General features: G+C 34.0%; 1 protein-coding gene across 3 annotated transcripts in view; it reads left to right on the forward strand.

Moving 5' to 3' along the window:
• The window catches only part of LOC140434525 (uncharacterized), a 46,322-nt gene that overhangs the window by 15,134 nt on the left and 12,624 nt on the right, over positions 1-18,564 (forward strand). The window contains exons 3-5 of one of the 3 annotated variants that reach the window (XM_072522859.1): positions 458-493; positions 10,677-10,715; positions 12,131-12,163. In XM_072522859.1, the coding sequence (XP_072378960.1) occupies positions 458-493; positions 10,677-10,715; positions 12,131-12,163 (108 nt within the window). Of the gene's footprint in view, positions 1-454; positions 494-10,676; positions 10,716-12,130; positions 12,164-18,564 lie in introns of all 3 variants that reach the window. The other 2 variants (XM_072522858.1, XM_072522860.1) reach the window with 2 other exon arrangements.

The following is an 18,564-nucleotide window of genomic DNA, read 5'->3' on the forward strand; positions in this document are numbered from 1 at the left end:
GGTGCTGCCTAAATAAATAAAACTTTCCACTACTTCCTATCCAGCAATGTTGTTGGTTCTATCAACAATTAATACTTTTGTTTTTATTAATTCGTAATCTATGTTCCGGTTAGCGGTTTTAAATTTGTCGAGTACCAATGTAAGATGTTCCTTTCGGCAAAGCCAGGATTGAACACACATTGACTCCACCTACTGGAATTCCTCCTTCCCATTAATTTAGAACAAGACTTATTATGTGTTCACTATATTATGTTAAATTATTTTAGAGCTATATAATGTATACATTTATATTTTGTATTGATTTTTTTTTTATTTTATTAGCTTGTCACACTACTCTTAGCACGTGCAATCAACAAAAATTAATAATATAACTGTATTAGGTTATAGATATATGTTCTTTGATTTTATGATTTAAATGATTTGTTTAAATGATTTTGTTTTTTTTTATTTTCAGCAGAGACCTGAACTCAGCAGATATTATCAAGAATTGCAGGTTAGCATTAATATGTATAGTTTTGTTAGAAATAATCCAAATCACAAATATACTATTATGACTTCTATTAACAGTACACAAACACACACACACCACACACACACACATACACACACGTGAACAACCCTGCCTCTAAGGAACATGTGTATAGCATTTTACAGTATACATTCTACTTATGATCTGATCGTTACTTTGGGTGTCGTGGGTAATCGAATACCCTGTTTTTCTTGACTGTGGTTAGGCCACCTAACTGTAGGGGTAGCATAAAAGTCGTCTTTTCTCCCTATTTACTTTACTGATTCTATTGAAGTTACTCTAATATGACTTCGTTACCCAAGTCCCTAAAAAAAGTGTGTGTTTCGAACAGAGAGCCACCAACCTAAGTTGGTGTCCAGAGAGCCACCAACCTAAGTTGGTGTCTCTCTGTCCGAAATATGTGTGTACTCGTTCGCTCAGCCGCCGATTTGGCAAAATAAATTTTGTTCTCCTGACCGGCTGAGCGTCCGAAAGGTCTGGCCAACTAGCCCATGTTTGTCGTACATGATCAGATTCCGCGAAAAAGATCTCTATGTCACCTGCTATAAGGGTCTATACCTAAGCAAATGTGTAAAAGATTTGATGGGCCTTTTATACATACTCATTAAACGTAAAAAGTGCACCAGTATTTACTCGATCATATACAAAAGAATTTGACGCGATAACAGAAGGTTTTTTGTAAAATTTTTGTTACTATTCACGCAAGCGTAAAAATAAGGGAAAATTAAAGCATGCTTAGATTTTTTTCCCTTCACCGCTGATCAACTCTATATCCTGCTAGTTGTTGCTTGGACTGTTTGTGTACCACCCTTAGGTTTTCATCATAGTCTGTCAACTCTCTTAATATGCTGTTGGGATGGTTTGTGAGGTCGTTGAAGATATCTTAAGCTTTCTCGTCCATCATCGTAAGACCTTCTTTTGTTTTGAATCTCTAAATACATACCTTAACGGTAAGTTTGATATTCCCAGCGCTTCTTTGATTGTGAAGTTTTGGACTATTTGGATCTTCTTCCTATTTGTTTTGTAGGTATGTCCCCATGCTGCAGAGGCATACTATAATGTTGGCAGGATAATACTACTTGCAACTCTTATCTTTGTTTTAAACCTCAACTTACTTTTTCGGCCTATTAATAAAGAGAGTTGACTCTTTAATGCCTTGGGTGTTGTTCACATGCTCTGTGAACGTCAGCTTTTTATCAAGCGTTAGGCCTAAGTATTTAGCTTGGCTAGTCCAGTCTATTGGTAGATTAAGTACCGTTAGTTTTATATTTGGTCTACCTTTTCTTTACTGGTACATGGCGGCCTGTGTTTTTTCCGGGTTTATTACTACTTTCCATCAAATCAAATATACACCTCAAATATACATCAAACTTATATGCGATTTAGAACTCTTTGTAGATGATTTGTAGTTAAGTCTGAATCTCTGATGCAGGCAGCTATTACAGTGTTGTCTGCTTATAGACTTAATAACAATCTAGAATCAGTTGGAGTATCGGCTGTGTAGATGGTATACAGGTAAGGCGACATTTCAGCCTTCATAATTCCGACCTCCGACAGAGTTGATCCTATCCTATTTCTGAATCTTCTCTTGGCTAGGTACGATGCAAGAAGGCATGTCATCGCTTCAGTATATCCATATTCGTTCAGTCTGTACAGCAAGCCTTCATGCCGTACGCTGTCAAAAGCTGTATACATTTGTTCGTTGAACCCTTTCGTTATATATTCTGTTAAACGCAGTACCTGTAGTTTGCATGGGTGTTCAGCTCTGAATACGAACTGTGCTTCAGGTATTATTCCTATTGCTGTAAATTCCTCTTTGAGCCTGGCTAGATATACTCTTTTTGCAATTTAGCTTATTGATGATAATAGCTTATTGGCCTGTAGTTTTGTGGAAAGGTCCCGTTTTTCTCTGGTTTTTCAATCATCATAACATGAGTCCCTTTCGATCTGTCTGGGAAATAACTTAGTCTTACCATGTTATTGATGACGTTTGTAATATAGACTACCACTTTCGCTCACAGGTTCTGGAGAGCTCTGTTTGTGATGTTATCCAGTCCTGATGATTGCTTCTTTGAAGATAACTAGATAAAGTTGGGTATCCTCGCAAAAATATCCAAAAAAAGTCTCGACATCTGATTCACGTTTTGACGTATATAACGCAACTCACCCTGATGTAGACGAATTAGTCAGCTGGAAATAAAACACCTTCTTAAATAAAATAGAAAAACATAACATGAAGAAAACCAGTATGATAATAGAATATTTGAATGGACCGTTAATAATAAAAGTGGTTTATTCTCCACCAAATTATCGAGCAAACAAAGAGTTATGTAGAAATAATAGCAACAGATTCCTAGCTACACCGCTGGAAATCTCGACGTACAGCACCAGGAAGAGGAAGAAACCTACTTATCGGCTAACAAACTTCCAAAACATCCAAAGTGTTATGAATTCTTTATGACAAAAGAATTTTTCTACTTACAAGATTTCTGTAACATATAGCAGTAATAGCTACGGTTCATACTAATAGCCAAAAAAACATGATCAGTGTTACTTCATAATTATGCTACCAGTTGGAATCCACTTAGAGAAATAATAGAGAATATTTTTTTTTTAGCCCTTTTTCTATCCGAATTGTCGAATAAAGGCCTCTCCCATTTCTCGCCATTCATCCCTGTTGTGTGCTAGGCGTTTCCACATTGGTCCTGCGACTCTTTTGATATCGTCGCTCCAGCGCATTTGAGGTCTTCCTCTTGGTCTCTTCGCATCGTACGGTCGCCAGTTTCCGACTTCTTTGTTCCATCCACCATCTTCGAGACGTTCGTTGTGTCCAGCCCATTTCCATTTTAATTTAGCTGCTTGTTTCGCGGCGTCCTTTATTTTTGTTTTGTTCGATAGAGAATATAACTTCTTTCAAAACAACGAGATTTGGAGAATCAAGCACAAACACTTACAGGATTAATGTAGTATTCTTCATGACCATTAACACTACGATTGGTATGTATCAAATACATAAGTTCTTGTCCTTCAACTATAAGGAAGAAGATTAAGGAAAACGCCGTCAAAACACAACTTGAAGATAAAACCAACTATAATCGGGTAGCAAAACGTTACAAATGGGTTTGCAAAGTTTATATCACCAGAGGACTCAGACTACGGCTTATGGAAAACAACCTAAAGAACATACCCAACCTATAATGAAACCTGACGAAAGTTAAATAAAAATAAATTAAGAAAAGGCAAAGGCTTTCGCTAAATACCTAAAATCAACTTTCCAATCTCTTTCAATTCGAGAAGATACATATTACGAAATATAGCCTTTCTTGATTTAAAAACACTGAAAGACAAATTAATAAAACCTATTACAGCAAAAGAGGTAAGAGTATTAAAAAAAAAGGTAGCAACAGGATATGACTTCATCACTGTGAAAATCATAAAACAATTATCATAAAAGGGTATATTTATGTTAGCCTGCCTTAAAAACGCCGTTATAAGTTTATGTTTCAACACAATGGAAGGTAGCGCAAATAATACCAAAACGTGGAAAGCCTTAAAAAGAGACAACTTCTTAACGACCAATACGTCTATTGCCGTCTAAAGTAATGGAAAATTTTCAACTAAGCGATTAGTAAAAATCATTGCAGAAAATTAACTTATACGAACATACGAATTTGGTTTCAGAACATTCAAAAATTGAACAAATCCATCGAGTACTGAAATTATTCCAAAATTCTTGAAAACAAGTACTACTACTCAATACCATTCATCAATATGAGTCTAACTTTTGACAAAACGCGACATCAGACTTTATTACGAATTAAAAAAACTACACCAGAATTTTTTTTTCTGGTGATACTAGATGGTGAAAGTTATGTTTCTTAAATCTACTTCTAGATAACATATGAAGATAATATAACTTGTTTACATCTCATAACATCAGGCGTCCCTGCAGACAACGTTCTTAGGCCATCCTTTACTTACTCTTTACTTCTGATTTACCTGCTGGCACTAAAATCCATATAGCCACTTTTGCAAACTACGCCGTAATAATGGCAGTACATTCAGACTCCGCTATTACAGAAAAACCCTTTTAATAGAACATAAATAAAGTTTAGGAATAAATAAAAAAAAAAGAAAGATAAAACTCAATGACTAAAAATCAAGTCGCACGGTTTTTGAAATACCTTAGCAATTCACCTCTTTAACTGAACGGAGCACTCTTTCCAATGATAAAGTACCTAGATTTACATATGAACAAAAGACTTACCTGGAGACCTCATATATGATTAAAAAGAATACATATTGACAACACATAGAGAAAATATTGTGGGATGTTCGGAAGAAAGTCACAGTTATCGATACGGAAAAAAACCTAGTATACAATGCCGTACTTAAATCTGTTTGAACGTATATAATACACTGTAAGGTACTGGTTCAAAATCCAATCTAGTAATCATTGAGTGATTCCAAAATAAAGTATTATGGGCTATACTTAATACTCATTGGTTTGAAAGCATTATTATGTCTATCACGAAACCTACAAGTGCCAAATATGAGTGAAATAAAACTATCATTTAGTGATGAATATTTAAAACGACTGGAGAAAGATTATAATGCGTTAGCATTAAATTTATTGGAGAAAAGTTAACAAAAATGACGTGACGTTACAGAAAAAATAACTAACAGACACATTTATAGCTTATTAATTTATTAAAGGAATTTAATAAACTAAAATTTGTTTAATTCAGCGCTCAGAAGGAAACGAGATTTATAATTTATCCCTATACCCTTTGGGACGTTGGACAATGCCACCACATATCCATGTTATTAAAGTCATAACGAGCGAAACCGATTTTAATGAGGTTTTTATACAGGCAATGACAGTCTTTTGTTACAATAATGAGTTTACGGCTGTCAATTGTCCAGGGCATTGTCAACGATGTTCCTTTGTTATTTTCATACGTGACACCCCATGTCGTTTTGCCATGACCTGTATTTTTCTCGGTGATAGGGGTTATTTTTGCAAATGGGATTTGGGGAGTTTGATGGAGGGTTATAAGGGATGTTTATACTCAGTGCGTGTTCATGTGCCATATTTTTGATGGTTCGTCATTTAGCTGAAAATGAGTTTGCGGATATTTTCTGGCCTATATGGCACATATTGTTAGTTGAGACCGGCATTGGGGTTGTAAAATCCTATTTGATACTCTCACTTGTAGTTTTTAGGGCCATTTTCTAAAACGATATTTTAAAACTTTTTATATTCAAACCAAAGCAGACATTTATCACGTAAAATACTGTTTTCAAAATGTTATTTCGTCTTAGTAGAAACATTTTTATATAAATATATATCTTGTACGGTTTTTATATACCAACGGAACTATGTTAGTATATAACAAACGTAAGGAATATGTCAATAACATATTAAAAATTATCAATAACAGCTTTTTATAGCTTTCCGTACAGTGTCTGTCCCCTGGTCATTCGGCTTTCCTGGTCCTTCAGATTTAATCAGTACATATTAGAAAAAGAGCGAGCGGGTATTTGTTCTGCAGATTCTGACTTATTGGCAAGTTAGAATGCCACTTGTTGGCGAAGTTTTATTAAGGGTCACTTAGCGTTTTAGTTTATCTTATTTTAAATTATCCAAACGTTCTCAAAAGTTATTTTTTTATACCACTTCAATATACTGTTTGGAGCGGTATAATATGTTGACATTTGATCACTAAAAAAACCTCTTTTTGTAATTATTGTAATCAATAACACAAAGAGGTTTTAAAATATTTTCTTGTTTACTATTTTTTCGGCCTGTGTTTAGTAAACCTGGAAATTTAGTATATTTATTGGGAATAAGTCACAATTTTACTATAAAATAAGTTCATTTTGACGTTTCGCTTTCCACTTCGGAAATCGTTCTCAAAATACAAAGCATTAATAATTTAAACAAATTTTAATTTTGTTATTTGGCAAAAAAGTTCTTCATGTTTCCGTTGTTATTTCATGTAAAGTGTTCAATTCCATAATTAAAAATCGTCTAAAATTGTACCTTTTTGCACTATTTATGAAAAAATAAAACAAATAAAAATATGGCATTTTATTTTTCTTAAGGGAAGAAAGACTTTGACTTTAATGACATAAAGTGACAACGAACAACGCACAGGCACGAGACTAGCAGTGCCATCAAACGAAAGCCTGCCAAATAAAAACATGCGTTGTCCTTGGCTATCCGTGTTACCGATCTAGGTTTAATTTTTTTGTGGATATGATTACGATAAAGAAATATATTTGATTCAATACATTGCGTGAATAATTTAAATGAATTGTGACCTAGAAGCAATAAAATGCAGTAATGATAACGTTAGATTTGCGAAATTACAAAGGCTGCACCAACTTTGCCAGAAAAATCACGAATATTTGCTGCAAAATAGTAATAGTCATCAGCGAGCCAATGTATATGAAGCTGTCAATACGTTCAAAGATATGACTTCCAAAGACTATTTCCTGTTCGTCGTTTGCTTTAGGATCCTTAGTAAACTGCATGTATTTGGTTTTTTCTTCGTTGATGACTAGACCGATATATTTCGCCGCCGTTTCCAAGGCTACGAAACATTGCTCGGTGTGCCCTACTATGCAATATTATCAGCGTATGTTAAGATTTGTATCGATCTATTGTAAATAGTACCACCATTTCTAATTCGAATGTGTTTTCCAAGGCAATATTAAATAGAAGGTGAGCCAGCGAATCCCCTTGTCTTTAGTCCATCCTTTATCTCAAAAGTTCTAGAATTCTCTCTCCGTATTTTAACACTTGCTTTTAAATTAGACATTGTCATTCTCGTTATCTGGATAAGTTTTTCTGGTATGCCAAACTTGCGCATTGATTTATATATTACTGTTCTATTGACACTATCGTACGCGGCCTTGAAGTCAACGATTAGGTGATAGATTTCGATGTTACTAATGTCTTCTCTGGTTTTTTTTTCAATCATGTTCACTGTGTAAAGTTGTAGCCTTTCATAGAGAATATCTGCTAGTACTTTGTAAGCAGTTATTAACAGAGTTACACCTCTGTTGTCACACTAAAGCTGGTCGCCGTTTTTATGTTACATGCATATTAGGACATCGCTTCATTTTGCCAGATACGAAATAAAAGTTTATGTAGTATCTTAGCAAGTTACATTCTTGTAAAGCTCACTGCAAATTTGATCAATTTCTGGTGATTTATTATTCTTAAACTTTTTATTGGCTTGGCAACCTCCTCAATTGTCGATGGTCTTTTGTTTGGGTAGAATAGATTTCAATCATTTCGATCTACTAGAGTATTCTCTGCTTCTTTGACATAATGACCATTAAATTTTGCCTCAAAAAAAGTCAACCCATCGATTCAAGACTAAGGCCGTATTGTTTGGGATATTTTCCTCTCCATTCTTACAGCACCATATTCTTGGCTTAAACTTGTTTCTGATTTAATTCAGAGTTCCGTAGAACTTATGCTTTCTAACTGTTTTTCTTCAAATTGCACCTTTTTTCTTTAATGTGTTCTTTTTTTTGTCTTTTTGTCCGGTATTCTTTTTGCTTCTCTTGTATATCCTGCTTGATTTTTCTTGAGGTATGCTTTATTTTTGTTATTTATTGGCACTCCTTGTCAGACCAGTCGTGTTTTTATTTGGTTTGGTCTTCCCCGATATTCCTGTTACCCTCTCAATTATTACTTTTCCTTTTCCGCATTTTCTCCACAATTCCTTCGCATTTTCCTCCAGTCTCTCCATTCCCTCATCCATGTGTCTTCTATACTCCCTCGCAACGGTTCCAATGCGCTAATTATCCACATGTAAAAGAAATTTAAGTTATGAAAAGTTGAAGCAATGCAGGAAAAAAGTAGTTGATAGAGCAGGATGGAAGAATTTTATTTAGAGATCTAAAAAATGGTCCTAAGAGAAGCAGAAAAAATATAAGAAATAAATCTGGATATATTTTTTCAAAAATAATAAACTTAGTTCTAAAAAAAATTATATACTGTCTTGGTTATAGTCATGTAATAAAAACTGAATTAAAAAAAACAGGTGCAATATAGATAAAATAAAAGTATATTATTCGCTCCGTGCGTGACTGACGCGACACCTTCCGCCTTCATCTGACAGTTTTGGACCTACCAATTTTCAGGTTAAACATATGACATATGTTTGACATTGTTAAATACAGGCGAAATTAACAATTATTAATAATTAACTTTTTGTTTTGATAAAGTGCAGCAACAACCGTTGATACGTATTTCGACCTCCTTAAGTCTCTTCAGAACGGTATAGCCACTGCTCTGAACCAAAACAAAAATCTTTCCCGTCCTAGATAATAGTTATTAAAATAACTATATACAGACGTAACTACGCCATCTAAAAACAAAAAGAGAAATCAAACGATTTCTACTTGGCGAAACCGAATTCAAATCTTAACCACTGTGTTTCCTAAAATTTGCGAAACAAACAGCTGGATGAATTACTCGGCAAGGGAATCTAAAATTGCATTCCACAAGCCGTCCATCCTAGTCAAAATTCGTAGTGAATTCAGTTTCTCGTACTTCCAACGAAGTAAATAACAAAACAGAATGACGGTATTAGATTTTTGTTTTGATAAAGTGCAGCAACAACCGTTGATACGTATTTCGACCTCCTTAAGTCTCTTCAGAACGGTATAGCCACTGCTCTGAACCAAAACAAAAATCTTTCCCGTCCTAGATAATAGTTATTAAAATAACTATATACAAACGTAACTACGCCTGTAACTACTGAATTCGGTTTCGCCAAGTAGAAATCGTTTGATTTCTCTTTTTGTTTTTAGATGGCGTAGTTACGTCTGTATATAGTTATTTTAATAACTATTATCTAGGACGGGAAAGATTTTTGTTTTGGTTCAGAGCAGTGGCTATACCGTTCTGAAGAGACTTAAGGAGGTCGAAATACGTATCAACGGTTGTTGCTGCACTTTATCAAAACAAAAATCTAATACCGTCATTCTGTTTTGTTATTTACTTCGTTGGAAGTACGAGAAACTGAATTCACTACGAATTTTGACTAGGATGGACGGCTTGTGGAATGCAATTTTAGATTCCCTTGCCGAGTAATTCATCCAGCTGTTTGTTTCGCAAATTTTAGGAAACACAGTGGTTAAGATTTGAATTCGGTTTCGCCAAGTAGAAATCGTTTGATTTCTCTTTTTGTTTTTAGATGGCGTAGTTACGTCTGTATATAGTTATTTTAATAACTATTATCTAGGACGGGAAAGATTTTTGTTTTGGTTCAGAGCAGTGGCTATACCGTTCTGAAGAGACTTAAGGAGGTCGAAATACGTATCAACGGTTGTTGCTGCACTTTATCAAAACAAAAATCTAATACCGTCATTCTGTTTTGTTATTTACTTCGTTGGAAGTACGAGAAACTGAATTCACTACGAATTTTGACTAGGATGGACGGCTTGTGGAATGCAATTTTAGATTCCCTTGCCGAGTAATTCATCCAGCTGTTTGTTTCGCAAATTTTAGGAAACACAGTGGTTAAGATTTGAATTCGGTTTCGCCAAGTAGAAATCGTTTGATTTCTCTTTTTGTTTAATTAACTTTTTAATTATATTTTTTCAGTTTATGTACAAAATAAATGTAGTATTAAAAACTGGGTTTCTCAAAATTTATCATAATATATCTTTTTAACCCCAAACGGAAAAATCTAGTACTGCAGGTAGGGAGGTTATGTGATATTTACTTTTTTATATAATTAATAGCACGGATCCATCTTTTTGTTTTCTCTAATTTATATGTAACCTTTGGGAACCTATAAAAACTAGACTCACTATTTTTGCTATTATTAGCACAATTAAATACGCAACATGTATTTGCACACATTTTTGATAAAATTTATGCCTACAAAGATTCCAATTTTGTCATATTTCGCCGCTACGCAAGCTGGCATCGTTTCAAGGTACCCCTGATATGGTCACGCACGGAGCGAATACTCAAAAACGAAAATGGATAATTTTACTACACTGAAAGTCTTTTGAAACTTAAATGTTTCTTACGTGTCACGCAAATGCGAACTAATTTTATAATAGCTATTCCACTTTAAAAACCTTTTTTCTAATTATATCTTTGTTTTTTCAGAATTTAGTTCCTGAGTTATTACCCTCCAACAATCTTATGGTAAGTAAACAAAATTTGAAAAAAACGTCTATTCTTTTTTACTTAAACCTCTCACATCTCTTAAATTTCTAGATTATTATTTGTTTTTTACTTTTATCTACATTTTACTGTTAAAATGTTAGTATTTTCATTTCCTTAAGTTTTTTACTTTTCTCTCCCCCTTTTTAATAAAGCTTAACCAATTTTTTCTTAAATGTTTCCAAGTTTATCTATGTTAGTATGTCTTCTTTATATATACGACCTCTATTTCCATGTCCATCAATATCATGAATGACGTTATAACGCTTAGTGAGTCTCTGCCGCATTTACTACTGTCTTCTATTTTTGTCGATCCTGCTCCACCATTTCACATTGTCCCACTTTTTTCAGATCCTCTTTTTGACTGCATTTTTTCACCTTTTTCTAGGTCATCCTACATATCTCATTTTTCCCAAAACACATAGTTGACAAGGCGATTGTCATTACCGCGTATCACATATCCTGCCTATCAGTCTATTGGCCATTATTTATCTCACTAGATTTTTCTTTCCGAAGAGATACTCTAACTCTTTCACCTCCAATTGCATGTCCATATCCACATATTTATCTTGCTAAACCCTCTTGTGCCCTTGCACAATGTACCATCTCAACTAAATACAAAAGTGATTTGACTGATGTCAAAATACTTCGTAAACAACAAAATTATCACAAGATATCCCTCCTTGAAATGTGCCAAATTCTAAAACATCCAAACTCCCTAAATATTAAGTACTGACATCGATAACTTGGGCCAGATATCACTCTCTTATCATACCTAACAATTAAGAACCATAATATTATTAGTTTTTAAACAAATAGTCCAAATTTTTCCATTAAATATTAAACAAACTTTTTCACGAATCCAAAAAAATTCGATCACTAATGCTCTTGACAATCGCGTACCTCACTGAACCTTATGGACCACATGTAGAAAGGCAATACACACTTGTAATCATGACGCTCTCGTGTCACTAAACAGCAAATATCTGAATCCAATACGTTAGTGTCGTACTGACAATTAAATTAACGAACACCCGCGCTCTAATTCAGTTTTTTTTCTCGTTGAGTTTGCTGTGTTTTAATGTTAAGTAATCTTATAGTTTTCATAACATCACAAAATTTACAACTTGTTTTGTAAGTATGAACTCACCCTTGCTGTTTTTTACTTATAATCTTACATTATTACTTTCTGTAAAGAACTGAAGATGCTATTAAAGAATAAAAAAGCGAAACGTTCTAATAAACTAATGTACTAGTTGACTTCTTTCATTGACCGATCAAACCGCTGCATTCACCTATATATTACGGACGTAATAATATATTCTAATATATTATAATAAAAAACTGTAACTGTTAATGTTTTATATAAAATATTTCATTAAATTTTTTATTTTCAGATTATTGCTCCACCTGAAAGAAAATACTCCCAGGTATTTTATTTTAAAATTTTTCCTTAAGTATTAGTATTTGTTTGTTAGTGAAATTTGATGTTTTTTCTACTCCTTACACCTCGTCTAACGGACAAGGTTGCTAATTAATATTAGAAAAAAAAATTACGCATTTAGATTTAGCTAATATTTTCAGAGTTTTTTGCAATTAGCATAAAAACAACATGCACGTGTTTTTTTAAAACTTGGTTAGGTTAGGTTAACTTGGGTTAGGTTAGTTTATACAGTAACCATAGACATATGATACATATAGACTGACTGCTGCTATACAATCGCGTTCCCCCAGTGCGGCAGAGAAATCTGAGGCAAAGCAGTCTTTGAATCTCTTTATAATGGGGCCGGTTTATCAACCACGTGACCTTCTCATTGGTCATTTAGTTCACGTGGGCGATAATTCTGGCAAATTAGAAAGAGTTGCAGGGACTGCTTTGCGTCAGTTTTGTCTGTCGCACTAGGGCAGGGGTCACCAATTATATTCACTGAGGGTCCGTTTCAAAAAACTACTACACTTTCGCGGTCCGGACACTCAGCACTATACCAGGCAGTGGTGTAACCGGGGGGAGGTTACCCAGAAATCCTCCAGTACTTGTAACCTCCCCCTCAGATCATCCTGGTTACATAGGTAAAATCAGGCAACTAGGCTACCTCGTTTAGGGGGGGTATAAAATAAACTCATGGAAAAAGATGATTATAAAGCTATTATATTGTTTTTTCTCCCGTCTTTGTTTAATAAATTTTTGCGGCGTAATTTGAAATATTTGTATCTTAATTGAACTGAACTTAATTTAATCGTTTAATGATACTGTTTCTGGTTGCTTTCTTTTTGCATCTATAGTGTTCAAAAATTTTATGGAACATATTTATGTAAACCTATTTAGACATTTACAGCTTACCAGCTTACCTTAAATAGCGTTTGTTTACTTTACTTTGCCAGCTTCGCTGATCCGTACACCATTAGGCTTGAGTGAAAAACTGTTGCTTAACAGTTGCACATTTTCAATTTTGTGGAAATCAGCGTATCGTTTTTTACATTCTCAAACAAGTTCATTAATAAAACGTGAGAACTAAGTAGCATCAATATCTTTATTACTATCACAAACGGATTGAGAGGAAAGTTCAAAAGTTCTGCCTTAATATCCTCAGAAAAAATTCAATATTTTTAGAAAATCTTGTAATATCCGACAAAAGTTCACAAACAAGTTTTCCCTTGCATTGTAGTTTTAAATTCAAGAAGTTCAGATGTCTGAAGATATCCGCCAAAAATGCGATAGTTGCAACGTTTTCTGTGTCCAAGAGAAAGGCCAAATGGTCATTTGCACCTTCATTGTTAATAGTGGAAATTATATAATAGTGGAAGTAGAAATTCGTTTATGTTATCAAGTATTTCAAAGCATCTTTCAAGCACTAAACCTTGAATTGACGATGCCTCAAAAATGATTTTGCACGTACAAAGTTCACTATCTTCATGACGATTTGCATTTTACTGTGAAGAATTGGATTTAAACTGCAACACAACATACTTTGATGAATAATACAATGATACGATATTAGATTTTTATTGCACATAAAATTGCTACTTAGTTGCTGAACCAAGAATTTTCTACATCTAACCATCGCTGCAGAGCCGTCCGTAGTGATCGAAATAACTTTTTTCTTCAAACGTCAAATAATGATGACATTACTTATCTAACTTGATCCTGTCAAAGTTTGATGTCTCCGCCGGCAGCAGTTTTTTTTTCCATTTCTTTACGGCGGAGGGAAAAATGTTGTCATTGCAACAATATGAAACATGTCACAAAGCAACAATACAAATGTCATTAACAACAATTAAACATCATTTTTATTTATAGTAATATTAAAAGTACAATTAGTTAATGAGGCATTTTCAAAATTGAAACCGTGCAAAAATGTTCCCGACTCTTGATACGCATTGGTAATTGTTGATGATACTGATGGTCAAGAACAACTTTCAGCAATCATTCCCGATGTTGGCGAATCATGAGGGTTTAAAATTTTTTGAGCGGAGTGTTAGAGTATAGACACTCCGTGGCTCTCCCCATTGTTCTCTTGACTTCAACCCATGTTGAAGTCAATGGTGTGTTGCGTTCTGTAAAGCGAGCTGGGTCGCAGGTTCGGAATAATCCACGTTATCGGGCGCTATGTCACCTCGGGGGAACAAATACGGGTCTATACACCTTCTGTTATCTCCGGGAGCTCTGTAGAGGGCTTCGAATATAGCAGTCGAGAGCTCCTCTACCCAAGTCCATTTACTGGGTATGGACTTGTAAATATTTATCTTCTGATGGCTTGTCTTGAAAAAGACAAGATATTTCTTACATGACAAAGGTACAACAAGTCGAAATAAAGCATCAGGTCGTGGTCTTCTGAAGGCTTGTCTTGAAAAAGACAAGATATTTCTTACATGACAAAAATATAGGTCGAAATAAAACATCAGATTGTAGTTGAATAATATCTCAGCCACAGAGTATAATTGGAACAGCAGGAAGCAGCGCCCCAAGAGCACTAAGTTCTCGGAGGGCCCGTGAGGGACTGACCTGGCTGACCTGAAAATCGCCAATATTTATATGTGCCGTTCGAGCGATAAATAGGGATTTCCAGGTCAAGAGCCAATGGGAATATTCGAGGCAGGGCGATGCGCATCGAAATGTGCACTATTCCACAGACTATGGCATTCGATGACAAAATACCATCAATACCATTCAAGAAATACGGATATTTAACTTCACCATATTGGAAGTAAGTTAAACTAAATGGCCCAACTCAAGCGAAATAACAATTGAGCAAAACTGTATTAGTATGAGAAAAACAAAAGGATACCAAAAAATTTAAAGAAAATGATATTCCACAACTATATTCTACCAGTTATGATCTATGGAATAAAGACCGTGACACTTACAGAGTTGTCCTGGAGCTTTTTCCTTCAATTTTACCTTGCAAAATGCATTGGAGTAGTTCATATATGCCTTGATTGCCAAGTACTGCAGCTTACGGCCCTTCAAGGTGTTCACCTAATCCGCTGTTGTGTTCATCCTCCGTAGTACTTCTTCATTGGTGACTTTCTCCGTCCATGGTATCTTCAGGATCCTTCTGTATAACCATAGCTTAAAAGGCTGAAGTATTAATGAAGCCCGAATCCTGTTAATTAGTAACAAAAAGTTATAATTTTAATCTTCATACGAAAATCAGGAGTAGTAGTAGTAGTAATAACGAGTACGGAAAAAACAAAATTAAAAATATTATTCAACAGGTATGGAAAAATAATTCAAGATATCAAGGAGAGAATAAAAAGATGGCAAGAGTATATCTAAGAACATTTTAGAGAAAACGGACTACAATTAATAGTTAAATAACGTTACACTGACAATGGTCCAGACATAACAAAAAAAAAGATGTACATTTAAGGACAAATCCAAACTAAGAAAATAATCAAAAACGGACATAAAAATGCTGCACCACGACCCACCACAGGGGTGTGCGGGGTCGTTATTGGTGCCATTCGATAGTTTTTTAAAAAATATTAAACACTTATTTTTTGGTTTTTTATTTGGAAGTGTATTTCTCGTATATTAAACCCCCTTCTATCATTTTCCTAGGTATCACTATAAATCTTTTTTCCGACTATAACGCTATCTATCAACAATTCGAAAAAAATGTTTTTTTATAAAAGTTTCAGGAAAAGAAAAGAAAGATTTTAAATCTGTAATAAAAAAAATGAGAGTTTTTATTTAATATTTTAAAGTTGCCCACTTCCCTGCTCCATAGGGTGTGGCAGCGAAGTAGCGTTTGGTGTCATTAAATAGATTTTTGAAAAATATTGAACTGCTGTGCTGTCCTTTCAGTCTCTCGATCCGATGTTTAATTTGCGAAATATTCGACCGTCACACTTCTTTTAACACACCCTGTACATATTATCATATTAAGGAGCTGATAGGTGCTTATTAAAATAGTTTCGTTGTCCGTATATTTGTGAGATCACTGTTACAAGAAAGGTCCTAGTTTTTAAATTTGGTACAAAGGTTTCTCTTGTTGTAAGGAAGTGCCCTATTAAAGTCTACGGAAGTTCACTCTACTGAATTTAGAGTCAATGGTTCTCCTTTTTCTGCCCATATTCATATTCATATTTCTTTCCTTTTTCTTGAAGAGAAAGTCACATGGTCTTGAAACTTGGCGCATAGGTTTCTCATCGTATTACGCTCAAGAATTGTATTGGGTCCTTTAATGTCCCATTGCATCAATTTATTACAATATAAAACGTTGAATATATTAGAACTCCTACATATAATAAATATTTAAATACAGGGTGTCCAAAAACTCTCCTGACAAACGAAGACCAGCGATTCCTCAGATAATTTTAAGACGATTTAACCCAATTCACCTACTCCGAAAATGCTTCCTAAGAAAGCTAGAGCTCTTTGAAGATGGCTGCTTGTAATTAGTTTTTTTTTAATTCTTCCAGAGCGCTTCTATTTAGACAAACTAAAACTGGTATTATTATTCTTCGATTATTTATTCTCCAGAGTTGAATCGATTCCGTCAACAGCCAATTTCTAGTACAGGTCATAGGCGTCCGTTTTGGGTACGCCAACGGTTATTTTAACATATACCTTTTTTGTTTTTAGCTTTTAATCATTCGTGATACTAGATTATTAGATTTTTCGATATTCTAGTATTAAAAGATACTTTTATTTTAAGTCAGTAGGATACACCGTTTTCGAGAAAAATCGATTTGAAAATTTTTCGTTTTTTCGTCATAAAAGTTAAATTATTATTTTTTGCACTCGTTCGCTTTGAACTGACAACAGAACTAGAACCTACGTTTCTCATTGTTAAATTGTTGTCAGTTCGCGAAGTTTCTCTTTTAGTTTTTACTTTGTGGAATTCAAACACAACAATTTCAATTTAACAAAAATTATTTTTACTAAAGAGAAATACGCACTCAATTTCGCAATAAATCAAATATATATATATATATATATATATATATATATATATATATATATTTGATTTATTGCGAAATTGAGTGTAACGTTCGAGCAGTAACGTACATACATTGAAAAATTTCCCGAGTAAGAGAAACAAGTTCAGTGTTCCCAAAAAAATAATGAAACAGGGCGATATGATAATGTGACAGCAGCAACTGAAGATGTTATTTTAATGGAAGATGAGGAAAATTTAGAAATTAAAGTTCGAAGACTATTTGCCTCGTATCTCAAAATTTCAAAATCTTTCGCAGGATATATCTTGCACAACGAAAACTTTTATATTTTCATTTTACAAACGTACAAACACTGCTACAAGGAGATTTTCCTGCTCGTGAAGAAGTCGCTATAAAGTTACAAAATCAGAAAAATAACAATGAAGATTTTTTCAAATACATTTTATTTTGCGACGAAGCTACATTCACAAAAAATGAAATTTTTAATTTACATGATGTACATTATTATTCGTACGTTGGTGATAATCCCCACGTTGTTCAAGAATTTAAGCATCGGCACAGGTTTAGCATAAACGTCTGGATAACAGTAGTTAACGAATATCTACTTGGGTCTGTGGAAATGCCAGCTCGTTTAAATCGTGCTGATTATTTACATTTCCTACAAAATATTTTACCCGATTTGTTAAATGATGTACCTTTAAATATTTGGCAAAAGTTATAGTTTCTACATGACGGCTGTCCGACCAACTTTAGCAAGAACGTACAAGACTTTCTTGTTAATAAATACGAAGAACAATGGATTGGAAGAGGCAGCCCAGTTGCTTCGCCAGCAACGTCGCCGGATTTGAATCCTTGTGATTATTGTATTTGTGGATATATAAAAGCATTTGTTTATTCCGTTCCGATACAAAATCTCGCACAACTCTGATTAAGGATACAAGATGCTTGCAACGAGTTTAGAAATATCTGAAATTTCGTCATCACATTGAGCATCTTTTGTTACTATCTACCTTTGATACGTGTTGTTTTGCATTACTCGTGGTTTCGTTCCATCGTAATAAATACTTTCGTTTTTAAAAACCTTTAAATAAAATTTTGTTCCAAATTGATTTTTTGCTTTTTTTTCCAAATTTTTGAAGTTATACTTCTATACGCGCGCTCCACGTTGGAAATTTGTATGGGAGTGAATCTGTGAAATCATTACATATGTAAGATAATGAGTAAGAGAGAGACAGAAGATATATTTTCTCTCCCTTCCTCTCTCGAATATAAAAATGTTCCTTTTGTATATATATTTAATATTATATATATATATTATATATATATACATATAATATTATATATATAATAAAATATTTATTAATATTATTATTTATGTGATATGTTTTGTATTATTTATTAAATGTTCATAATTATATTAGTCTTT

Source organism: Diabrotica undecimpunctata, chromosome 2 (genome assembly GCF_040954645.1).
Source record: "Diabrotica undecimpunctata isolate CICGRU chromosome 2, icDiaUnde3, whole genome shotgun sequence".
In the NCBI taxonomy this organism is placed as follows: Eukaryota; Metazoa; Arthropoda; class Insecta; order Coleoptera; family Chrysomelidae; genus Diabrotica; species Diabrotica undecimpunctata.